The sequence below is a fragment of the Dryobates pubescens genome, chromosome 5, assembly GCF_014839835.1.
Source record: "Dryobates pubescens isolate bDryPub1 chromosome 5, bDryPub1.pri, whole genome shotgun sequence".
NCBI classification, from domain to species: Eukaryota; Metazoa; Chordata; class Aves; order Piciformes; family Picidae; genus Dryobates; species Dryobates pubescens.
In genome coordinates, this window is record NC_071616.1 from 10,714,074 (window position 1) to 10,726,549 (window position 12,476).

The 12,476-nt window shown below is 46.9% G+C and overlaps 1 protein-coding gene across 4 annotated transcripts in view; it reads right to left on the reverse strand.

The window, feature by feature from the left end:
• Positions 1-351: 351 nt before the first annotated feature.
• Positions 352-12,476, reverse strand: part of GALNT16 (polypeptide N-acetylgalactosaminyltransferase 16) — a 75,096-nt gene continuing 62,971 nt past the window's right edge. For 2 of the 4 annotated variants that reach the window (XM_054161584.1, XM_054161587.1), the window contains exons 12-15: positions 10,373-10,456; positions 9,214-9,355; positions 7,741-7,857; positions 352-1,640 (exon numbers count right to left, since the gene is read on the reverse strand). In XM_054161584.1, coding sequence (XP_054017559.1) covers positions 1,503-1,640; positions 7,741-7,857; positions 9,214-9,355; positions 10,373-10,456 — 481 coding nt within the window. In that variant the 3' untranslated portion in view covers positions 352-1,502. Of the gene's footprint in view, positions 1,641-1,778; positions 1,856-7,740; positions 7,858-9,213; positions 9,356-10,372; positions 10,457-12,476 lie in introns of all 4 variants that reach the window. The other 2 variants (XM_054161586.1, XM_054161585.1) reach the window with 2 other exon arrangements.

Consider the following 12,476-nt stretch of genomic DNA (forward strand, 5'->3'; position numbering starts at 1 on the left):
AGGAAAGTTTAACAAATCTAGTGGGAAAAGTAAGCTTGCAGGGATTGATTTTCTTATTTGAATAAGTTAAGTTCCCCTGGCAGGTCTGAAAATGCACACTCAGCTACAGCTGACTGTTAACCAGGCTGCAGGACTGGCACACCAGCTAGAGACACCACACTTGTCTTTGGTATTTCCACAACACAAAGGCCATCTCTCAAGGCAGGCCTCTACTATGGCAGCATTTGTGCAGGGGAGAGTTTCAGCTTCACCAAACAACCTCTCCAAGGTGCCCAGTGAGAGGAGAGCTGGGGGTCACAGCTGGAGCAGCCCCAAGCCTTTTTGCCCCCTCTTTCTGAGAGAGTTGGGGGGGAAGCAAGTAGGCAAAGGAATTAGTGGCTTGTCATGCTGTGCTGTGTTCACAAGGGCCATGCAGAGCCAGAGTCAGCAAGGGGGCTGTGCTCCTGCCCAGCCAGCAGCAGGAAGCCTCTAATGATCTCAGGGCTGTCCCCTTCTGCCTCTAACAGCAGTGAAGTGGGTGGGCTCCTTCCACAGACTTGAGCCAAGTCCAGTGGCACCATCACTGTGCACTGCCACACAGCTCTGTGCATCACCTTCAGTGTGGGTTGCAGCAGGCAGAATCTGGTAGCACCAGGATAGCAGTCAGAGAATGGTCTCAACCTTGCTGGCATCCCAAAGCAGTGGCACCCATCTCTGACCAGCTCTGCAAGAGCACCCTGAACCCAGGTGGGGTTGGGCTGCCTGCAGCCTTGGATCACTCACGGAGGCAGGGCTGGCTTTCCACCCATGAAAACTGAAAGCAAGAATCCAACAGGGAATAGTCTCCAAAACAATCCCCAGTTACGCTGCTTAAACAGATCATTCCCCTTCCAGCTCTCTGGTCATCACTGTGCCAACTTCAGCCCATTTGCCTGGAGGGCAGAGAAAGGAACAGACCTGCCACAAAGTGGTTATCAACCTGTTCCCAGAGTCTGCTTAGTTCCTTCCCAGCCCCTTCACTCAACCTGAAGACTCTTCCTCTGGCCAGTCCTCACTGGGAGACACACATGCCTAAATGATGCATGGTGTTAGAGAGAAAAGCCAGGGAAGCCGAAGAGCTATCATTGTCTGTATAAGCACTGGCTAAGCTGGCAAGACTGAAAGTTGTAGACTCTGGATGCAGAGGAGAAATGGATGGGGAGAGCTGCAGAGCAGTTCGGGTCACTCCAAGCACTGGGCTGGGTCCTCCTCTTTCTCTGGGTGCAGCTGTGCACAAACATCAGCTACAAAGTAGAATGTAAGAAAACAGATGGGAAGATTTCAACAGCTCTCCTCATCCCTCTCTCACCCCCAGCTGCTTCTCTGGAAAGCTCAGAAACACCAAGTGCTCAGCTGAAATGGTGGCTTGCTGATGGGCACAATGAAAACATTTAGGGTTAGACATACAAAAGAACTCCTCCTTTCCCGAGCCTCTGCTCCCAAAGTTTCATGCACAAAGAAACAAAGAGATCTCTGTGCCACCATCATGTTGCTTGTAACACCTCCCACTGTTGGCCAGGTACACCTGCTTGGCAAGAGTTGGTCACCACTCTCCCAGTCTGGTTTTCCAGGCAGAGACCGCTGACAAAATGTTGAATGAAACTGCCTTTCATCTTCCATTTCTGTGAGAAGACAGAGAGGAAACATGCTGTTACTTTCAGTTCACCACAGAGCTATGCCAGCAGGGGGGCAGAGGGTTGTAGTGATGATGCAGAGCAAGATACAATGCAGTATCTTGCGTTGCACTGTGATGCCCTCACCAGGTGCTGTAACCCACTGCCTACACAGGTTCCAGACCCATCAGGCTCTCATCCGGCAGAAGTCTCCCTGCAGAGAGCTGAGGAAGAGTTAATATCATAACACAGCAGCTGTAATGATGGAGTGGAAAGCAGGAGGTCTTCTCCCCAGGAAAGAGGCACAATGTGCCTTGCTGGTGCCGCCTCTGCACAACGGGCTCCCCATCACTGCTTCCTGCGGTCACAGACACCTCCGTGAGGAGCCTCCTGGCCTTCTCCAAAGCGCACACAGTGTGCAAAAGGAAGCTCTTCCTTGTCCTCCACTTTCCCTCACTGTGTTTGTGACTTCCCAGCCTCCTCCTTCACCTTCCCCTGTGTGTGCTAGAGAAGGTCTGCCAGCCGTCTCTCCCACACAACACGTAGCTCATCAGAAGACCCTGCTCTGAAAAAGGGGATGCTGTGAGGAGGACAAGGGCAGTTACACTGGTTTTCTTCTCCTCCCTAACTGCTCAGGAGAAAATTAGCACCACTGGGAGGCTCACTCATGTTATTCCTCCAGATGAGAGACCTGCCGCCACGTTATCTGTCCATGCTGAGCAGGTACCCACTGTGATGCCTGTAAGGAGAGGCTGCAGCAATAGACACAGCAGGACAGCAGCAAACACTCACCAGAGCACATTTTCTGCTTCCAACAAATTACACCAAATCAATCAGCTTCTCAGTGAATTGCACTGCCGGGAAGTCCAGCATTTCAAGTCACTCCAGATTTCTATATTCAAAAGTAAGTGGGGCAAGGACAGGGCAGGGGGAGCAGGAACCCTGAGAAGGTGACAGAGAGTTGAGTATAAGGCTTGTCTGGGCTGCAGGGAGGTACCATGTGTGCCACTATGGCACACTGACAGTGAAAGCCAAAGCAGGGCCCTTCATCTCACATGGCAGTGGTCTTTTCAGAATGATGGATTCTACCCTTTCTGGTCAGAGAGCATGCTTTGCTGCATTTCATGAGACACCAAACCAACTCCCCAGACTTCACTTGCACCTTTCACAAGACTCCCTCAGCTGACTGCCCAGCCCTACATGGACATACTGTATCTCAGACCTCTTAGGAGGGTGGGCAGTAGGAATGGGTGGAAATAACAGATATGATGCTTGTCTCTCACTGTCAGCCACCTCAGATCAGGGTAACTTAGTTCAAGCTAGTCACCTGGACACATATTTATGGAGGAGTACAAGGTACAAGCACCTTCTGAGAGGGCCTGTTTTTCTCCACAGACCATGTAGGGAGCCAGGACAGCTAATTTTAAAATGACACTGGTGGTGCCCATCTTTAGGAAAAACAGACATCACACACCTCCTGCAAACATAGCCAAACCCTACAGGGAGTCCTCTCCTACATCCAGACATTATGACTGGACCATAATTGGAAGGAAAGCTTTTTGGAAGACATAAGCATTGCACAATCAGAAAAAAATTGGCTTGAAAACCCTCCTTGATCTCCCCTTTCTTGTGCAGATGGGGATAATACAGTTTACTGGTCACAGCAGGTTTGGAGTGGAGATGGAAAAAAATCCCACCATATTTTCTTTGAAATATTGCATCTTGATCCTCTTCCCCAAAGTCAAACAAACATTTCCCCACTGTTTCTGTAAAAACCTCTCTTCATCTTTATTATCTACCACTGCAAAGCACTTTGAGGTGGCTGGATAGAAGCATTCCATGTGCAATTACCAAGAGAAGTGTCAGAAACAGTCAGTCCCCTTCTACCCAATATATACAAGAGGTGAAGGTGGTTACAGTAGTGTAACTTTTCAGGGTAATCAAAAGCTTTCTTTTAACCTCCAGCAATTCAATCAGTCCAGGATTTATCTCTGGACCCCAATGATAGCCTTGTAACCCTGAAAGCACAGTGGAGCTGGCCAAGCTCAGGAAACAAAGCTGACAAGAGCAGACTTTGATGATTAGGACTGAGACGCCTCGAACAGAAACATACAGAGAGCTGATAACTGGAATAGCCAAGGATGCTGCAAGCTGCAATTGAAAGCTTTTGCAGAGCCCTGGGCAGCCTAAAGCTGAGGTTGAAGATGACAAACACTAATTTCTAAACATATGAGCGAACAGAGCATGATGGAAAAGCTTGCACCAGTATCCAGCAAGTACTATCTCCCTTTGGGCACTTAAATTGTTAACACTAAGAATCACAGCTAAGAGGAACTTGTCTCCTGAAAACTGCTTTCAAGCTGTGGCATACTGTCAGTGTTGTTTTACCTACTTATTCCCATGAAGACACTACCTCAGGTATTTCCATCACAGACAGGTTTTCACTCCTCCTCCTCTCCGGCAGTCTGTGTGAAGCTGCATTTGTCTGGATATCAGACACCACTGAGAAGCAAGAGGGGGGAAATTTCCCAATTGCATCCAAAGGCACACTGTTTGTCTCACAAGAAAAGTTAGTGTCCTCATTTTCAGGCTAGGATCACATTCCTTCAGCAAATTTTAATGAAATATGGATGCTTAATAGGGTTTCTCAGCATGCTTCTTGTTCTGTTGGGAAATACTGTGCCAGTGTTTCTCATTGTCAATTCTCCTGTTTTAGTGGCTGACTCTCACTTTGCCTTCTATTTGTCCTCACTATAATACAAATTAAAATGCCACTCCCACCATCAGTCAGAGCCAAACCCAAAGCTAAAAGTAATAACTTCTTGTGCATTCAGCTGAAAAATGCTGCTCTCCAAATAACATCATACATGGATAACATCCATCTCATCTGAAATCTAGTTCTGATTATGCAGAATAGCTCTTGGCTGGCCTTCTGCTAGCGGTGCCAGCTGTTGCTGCTGAATGATCAAGAGGATTATGGTGCCAAATAGATTTTGTTCTTGGTTCCTTTCAGCCCAAGCAAGAATGGTTGAACAGAACCAAAAACCATTTAAATGTTGGCTGTTGTCTCATATCCTCCTACTTGCAAAGTTCTAGACTTATTTTGAGGTAGTGCTCTAGACACAGCTTATAATATTGTAAAGCCCCTGTGTGAGCAAGACATAAATGTTAACTGGACAGTTGTTAGCACCCAAAAATAACATCAGACTTATCTGCCCTGTGGCCACACTTAACGTACAACAGCTGTGTGGCACGGGCACAGTATGTCTGAAAGCAGAAAGCAGCTTTAGGAGCTGTATGGTCCTGTAGTAAGGATCCAATGAATCTGCTCTGCTGACACTAAGAAACAAAGCTAACACATGCCTCACCTTTTGTCAGAAGTCTTGCTTTTTCATTACTCATAGACATGAAATCTAGATCCACAAAAAGTTCAAAGATCATCCACCACACACCTCTGAACATCTCTGGTGTCACTGTCACCAGAGCTAGGCTTTCATCGTGCCACTATCTCCTCCTAGGATACTGTGTGTTTGATGCACATCACCCAGGCTCACTTCCTTCCACTCAGGCCACCTGTTCAGGGATCTCACTTGTCACCTCCACCTCACTGAAATAGCTCAACTCCCCCTCCTCCACTCTCAGTTCCTCTGACTTTCTGAGAAGTCCACTTGAACTTAGAAATGGCTACACCCATACATACTGCTCTGCTTCCAAGACTCACACTTTGGGCTGTGAGCACCCACAGGGAAACAGGCAAGTTGTAGGGAAACTGACAAGTTTTTTCCCCTCCAGCTTTGCTGCTTCATTTCCTACTTGGAACACGTGGGGACGCGAGCACATTGTTCAGCCGGGAGAAGAGGAGGCTGTGGGGAGACCTAATCATCACCTTCCAGCACCTGAAGGCTGCCTACAAGAAGAATGGAGAGAAACTGTTTACAAAGGCCTGCAGTGATAGGATGAGGGGCAATGGCTTCAAACTAGAGAAGAGCAGATTTACTATGAGGGCAATGGAATACTGGAACAGGATGCCCAGGGAGGTGGTTGGGACTCCATCCCTGGAGACAGTGAGGCTTGACAGGGCTCTGGGCAGCCTGATCTAGTTGAAGATGCCCCTGCTTACTGCAGAGGGGGCTGGACTAGATGACCTTCAAGGTCCCTTCCAACTCAGACCATTCTATGATTTCTACAGCAGTGGTTGTCTCCTTGAAGCTCAACCTCCCAAATATCCGGAGGAGAAAGAAGAGAATTGTTTGCAAAGATGACTGACTTCTAGTAATTAAAATCAGCATTAACAACAATTACTGTTGTGCTTATTCCTCAAGAACACAGCAAACTTCAGTGCTGCAAGTAGAACTGGCTTTTTAAGCAGAAATCTGAAATGGGAGTTTGGGACTTCCAAAGAAACCAGCCAAGGTGTCAACCCAAATTAGATTAAACATTCAAATGCACTTCTCCCACCTCGCTCCTTCAGCTGCAAGGCAGTTTGGAATGGCAGCTGTGATTCACATCACTCCCTAATTATTTGAAATGCTTAAACAAAACCCTTGCTTACAGTCAGTTGGCTAAATCATCTGCGAGGTCAAGTCCTTGATTTAAGTGCAGTTTGTTCACATAGGGTAATGGAAAACAACAGCTCACATCCTTAAGCGTGTGCATGTCTTTATAATGAGCCCATATATAATCAACACACCAAGGCACAATAAATCCTGTTCCAGAAGCAGAATGAGGCTGTTTGTGTTAGTGTGGATTAATCCCTCTTCTAACTAATGGGGCTTGGACTCCACTCCACTTCAGGGGACCCCTGTCCTTCCGTGACAGGGAAGGCAGGGAAAGACAGCTGATTTTGGCAGCTGCTAGAGTCTTCTGTGCTGCCAGGGAGAAAAATGCTGCAAGGCACCTACGGGGAAGCTAAGTGACCTAATTACACAGCAAGGGGATGAGTGATTCCCAGCAAGAAAAAGAAGCAGGTAAGCTCAGCCCATCTGGAAAATCCTTGCACTCAGAATTTTCCCAGTGCACTCACGGTGACAACTCTGCATTAACCACCTCTCTGTACTTCTGCAGTCTGCACAGGCTTCCCATAAATGGGCAAGACTCAATTTAATTGTTTTCTTTCAGGAAGTATTGGTTCACATATTCATATAGCATTAGAAACTACGGACAAAAAAGGATGCTGCTGAGGACTGGTAGCAAACTGAGCTGTCTCCTACCTTTGGGCCATCAAAACAATAGCTGTGTCACAAAAAACCAGACTCAGCATAACCTTAGCTGACAGAAAATTTGTTCTCTCTTGGTGTAAAGGGAAGCACAGAAAACAGGGATGAAACAAGACCTGTCCAGTGTCTGCTAGCACTGCACTGTCACCTGTTGTGTTTTGCCCAGCTCTGATAAAAAGGCACATCACATCTCTGTGAGGGCACCCTGGCCATCACAGAGGCCAGCTCTTACCCAGCGCTGTAAGGCAAAATGACTCATGTGTCCTGATAGATCAAGGAGGCACATCTTGGAAACAGCATAAGAGTCACAGAGCTGCATTTTGCTGGGAATACTGCTGCTGTGTATTTCCCCCCAGGGAGCAGTTTGGGTGGAAAACACAGTGCTTTGTGTCAGGTCAGTATTCCTCACGTGTTGCACACACTCTGTTTTAAAGCTCTGTTCACAAGTCCAAAGACAGCACAAAGAACAAATGCTCTCAATTCTAAAGAGATAAGCAAATGATAGCATGCACCATCCTTCTCTGGAGTATCTCAAAGCATTTGCTGCTTACTTCCCCATCTCTGATATTGTCCTCTATCCATGCACCAATTTTACTGAACATAAAAGTATCCAAGGAGTGAGGTCAGGGTGCCACCGAGCTGAAGTGAACCATGCTGCGTGGGGCCCAGGCTGCGCACATGCCCCCACACTAAGTGTGGTTCACGCTCCCACCTCTGGTCATGGGCAGTCTCAAACATGGGAGCTTATGAAACGCAACCAGAGGGAAATTCACAAGCTGAAAAGGATCTTTGTACGCTTTGACAGACCTAGGTTGGCCCCAGCAAGCTGCACTGATGCAGGAATACAGGTATGTGGCAATGAAGGGATTAGCAGGAGGCACACAGATACCTACCTGTCTGCCATCTTTTTGATTGCAGGCTTTCAGCGTGATTTGAGAGCCAGTAGAGAAGGACATAACGGAAAGACACTTGTCCTGCTGTCGAATTAAAGGGTCACTGAATACCCATTCCTTTGGCATAAGAGAAAGAAAGGTTCCATTAGGACCATAAGGGTGATCAGATGAGGGGAAAAGAGTTTTTTTTTTTCTACCAGATATTTAAGCAACTTCTAAGTCCCTGGCAAGACTATGGCAGTGGACTTCACCTGGTCAGAAGTTTAAGCTCAGGCTTGGTGCATCCTGACTTATTTCAAAGCGGGCAGCTGGTCCCCCTGACCATCTGAGCTGTTTGATTTCACCCTGGATTAACCTTGAAGCAACTCCCTGCAGCACTGTAGCTTTACAGTCTCAGGCCTACAAAGCAGGAAGGTCCCCCAGGCCCTAATTTACATGACATGCAACTGCTGCTGCATATAGAATCATAGCAGACGTTCTCTAGCTGCTATCTGGGACCTACGAATTGTCACGGGAAGCAAAACGTGTGCAAGCATCTCCACAGGCTAACGTATAGCAGCAGCACACACAAAGCCACTTCATTTTCCCCTCCTCTCACGAGATGGATACTTGACCCAATCAACTCTTATACTTTCCCCAAGGAACTCATACAAAATGCAGTAAGTTTCAATCAGTAATGATACCGAGCAATGAGTCAGAGTAAACGGCATGTTGAATGCTGGCTGCAAACGAGTTTCCAACAGATAACAGATGTGAATATAATATTGTTTGGCATGAAATATCCTACTGTGACCCTTAACTTTCTCAAGCTGCTTCCCTGCTGCTTTCAGTCACTGAAAGAAGAGACCTGAGTGTTGATCTTCAGCTGGTATAAACCAGCACAGCTTCACTGCAGTTAGGAGAGCTCCACCAAATTAGTGCAGCTGGAGTCTCAGCTATTTAAACTCTGGGCTTTATACTGAAGTACATCTGTTAAACAGCACAATTCAAACCATCTGCAGCTACAGTTGAACTGGCAGGAACGTTTTTGACTCTGGAAAATCTCTTACTTGTGTGTCAGGGTACTAGGCAAGCAGACCCCAGGATCAGTTCTCTTGGGTTGGATGATGAAGCAGTGCACACCCAAGCAACAGTCTGAGTGGGAGCAGCTACATGACTCAAACCCTGGGTGCACACCTCCAGCATAGACTAGTCACACCCCTGAGCATTCAAGCACTACCTGTTGCCTCTGAGTGATGAAAAAACCTTCCTACTCTCTGCCTGACTGATGGCTCTGTTGAGCCAACAGAGCTCTGACAGATGGGCAGAGTTTCTTTTTCTGCTTACAGCTGAAATAATTAACAGAGCCAAATTCTTCCTTCATTCACCTCTGTACAAACCCACCAAGGCCTGAGAGATGCCTTTTCATTCTCAGGTAATAAAAAGGAGCAGAGCAGGAGCAGGAGTGAAGCACCAAACTGAAGCTTGCCTTACCTGAGTGACAGGTGGATTGTTCACTGTCCCTTTACAGTTTCCCATGCCAGTCAATGTATTCCCTGTGGTATCCTGTGCCCAAGACTCAAGGCAGTTTCCTCCTTGTTTAATTATTCCTGGAATCAACTCCTTTTCAGGAATCCTTGAAGTAAAATGACAGTTGCATGGCACTCCATATGCAGAAACATTCAAAGCACTTTCACATTTACAAAGATATAACTGGCTGAAACACAGACCCCTTTATTTGCCAGAAAATAAACACTGTCTCCCATCTGCTGGAAATGTACAGAGGAGACAAAAGGCAAGGCAGAGCCTGGTCAGAGAGCTGGTACCATTTTGTTTCAGAAGGTGTAACAGGATCTTTAGGTATACCCCAAGCAGTGTAGTGTGATGTCCCTTCTGAAAAAGGCCAGTAAAAAGCCATATCCACACTGATTTACTGTGCTTCTGCCTCCTCCTCTCCTAGAGTCTCCTTTTCAGCATTAGCACAACATTCACTGTCTCACTGGTAGTGATACAGCAAAAATCTGTCAGGGCCAGACTACAGGTAGATGTTTTAGCCTCAACCCGTGTTGGCTACAGACTTGGCTTGACTGAGATGTGAAGATATGTTGCTAGGATGTGTTAGCTACCAAGTGCTGCTGACACAGCTCTGCCTAGGCTACTTTCCAAGGAAGCAACAACACAACACTCCTGCAGCCTAACCCAAGCCAGGGGATCTCACAAGCACAGCTGACCCTGGCATTCACCAGAGCTTTCTCTGAACCATGCCTCACCTCTGCACTGAGGCTGTCCAGCTCCAATTGGCTCAACTACCTCCAGGCAGAGCATCCAACAGGCCATGACCAAACAGTAACTGGGAGGGATGTAATGGTCTGGCACTTGTCTACACTTCACACCTCTGAAAACACCACTGTTGCACATCCCAGGGACAGCTACATGTGGCAGAGCAGAGGGCTCCCAGGGGCAGAAGCAACAAACCTTCTGCAGGATTGTAGTGGTGATACAAGCAAGGAAATCATTGGAGGTTTCTCACCATAAAGAACATAGGAAAACCTTTTCCAAGCATAAGTCTCTCTTTTCCCTGTTGCCAAAGCTCAGCTTTTCCTTGTGACCCACCTCCCAGCTCCTTCAGAGATGTCTACAAACAGAGACTCACTTGAGTTCAGGGTAGACGTTCTCCAGATACCATTGGAAGGATTTGCAGTTCAGTTTCCGTCGCTGCTCCAGTCGGTCTGCAACACTAGAAACACAGGCAGGTTGCTGTGGATAAGGTAATGAATAGGAGGGAGGAGAACAATGAAGTTTAGAAGGAGAATATACAACTTTTTCCCATTATTCATTCTCCCATGCAGCTGTTGCTGAGTTCTGAGCACTAGCAGTGACCTGAGGTGAAAAGGAGAGAGGCAAGAAAAGGAAGACATAAACACATTCAGAGAGCAATTTTTGCACTTCCTTTGACTCAGATGGCAGGGCCCAGGTCCTACAGTACTAAATAATACATTGTGGTAAAACTACTGTAGGACCAGGAAACTGTTTCTACCTCTGGGTGCCACTGTATAGGCATGCCATAAAACTTGCACATCAGCTTGTGAAAAGGCTTAAAAAGTGTCTGTTGCTCAGGTATACATTGTGAGCTAGAGCACAGCTCTAGCTCATGGCAGCAGCTCTAGGCTCAGGTTGGGTTTCAGACCTAAAGAACATAATTACTTGCTTTTAAGTGGTTTTGGGAAAGGGGATGTGGATAAGGGGAACTTAACATTTCACTATAGTCGGCTGCAGCAGTTCTCGGGCTTTGCTTGACTTTAACTGGCAGAAGCAATCCTACTGAGCAGTGACACCAGGAACTCTCCTCCTCAAGCCATGTAACATCTGCATGTTGGGAAGGACTTTCTGCTGTACCTATATTCCTTACCAGCCCCAGCCCACGGAGGCCACTGTACTGCCCATACCTCAGGAGAATGTACTGAGATCCTGTGTTCACATCAGAACTGTATGGATGAAGGGTTCATTTTAGGCTCAGTTGACAGATGGTGTCAGAGGCATTTGCATTCTAAAATCTACATTCAATGCAGGTTCACAGGGCTGTTGTTACCAGTGATGAAATCACCTAAACTCAAACCCTACAGCTCTACCCTAGCTCTTATTCAGTCAATGCTGCCAGCAAAGCCACTAGGAAGTCTAAGCAAGAACTGCAGGCTTTGGCCCTCAAACACACAAGCAATATATCCATGGGTCCCTTCACAAGCAGCAGGGTCACTTGACATTTAGACCCAGTCCAGCTATTGCAGTCAGCTCAAGAACAGATAAATTAGGTAGGCAAAGTTATTTGCACAGAAATCTGTAGCACCTCACAATAATAAAGCACAATGTACAACAAAAAAAACACAAACAAATGTGTGGGTGAGAACAAACCTTCCTGTCATCACATAAGCAGCAGGTGCATCGCTACCCAGTGCACAAAGCTGCACATCAGAAATACAAACACATTTGAGATACAAACACACTTGACAAGTCCTTATGCTGATAAAACAACCATTTGTTCACAGGCAGGTAGAGCCCACAGACATACACCACTCCTGAGATTGTTCATGTTTATTTGGGAGTCATATGACCTTCCCCTCATCCCAGGTTTCAGAGTCCATCACTGGTTTCTGGGTCACAAAGAACATTTGAGCCTGTAACAGTGAATCCCAGGTGGCCCAGGGAGAGCTTTAGCAAAGGCACCGTAAGAACCACAATTCTGCACGGAAGTGAGCTCAGCAAGTGCTGGAGATGAGTCACAACCAGACTGTGTTTATATATGAGAGGTCTCACCATGGCCATGCTCTCTTCTACCCTACAAACCAGGCAAACCGTGCATTCACTCATAAGGAAAGGGGAGAGTGCACCAACTGCAGCTTGCCCCATGTGCCAGCTAGCAGTGCTTGCCCCAGGATTCTGCATCTGCAGAACTTCTGATCAAGCTCTTGTCATCATGTAGCTCATTTTTCCAAAGCAGCTACATGCTGTGGTAGAAAGTATTTTTCTCTATCCACTTAAAATGTTTGCCCTTTTCATTTCATTACAGATCCCTTCAGACTTCTGCTAACATGCAGGGTTACTGGGGAAAAGTAATGTGAATTAGAAGCAAACCTTGTGACCAGACAATCAAGCTGCAACCTCCCCGGCAAGCCAGCCCTTTAGAACATCTCTGCTTCCCACACATCCCCAGAGAATATTCAAAAACTATTTCTTGCTGGCAAGGGGCTCAGCAGAGCACT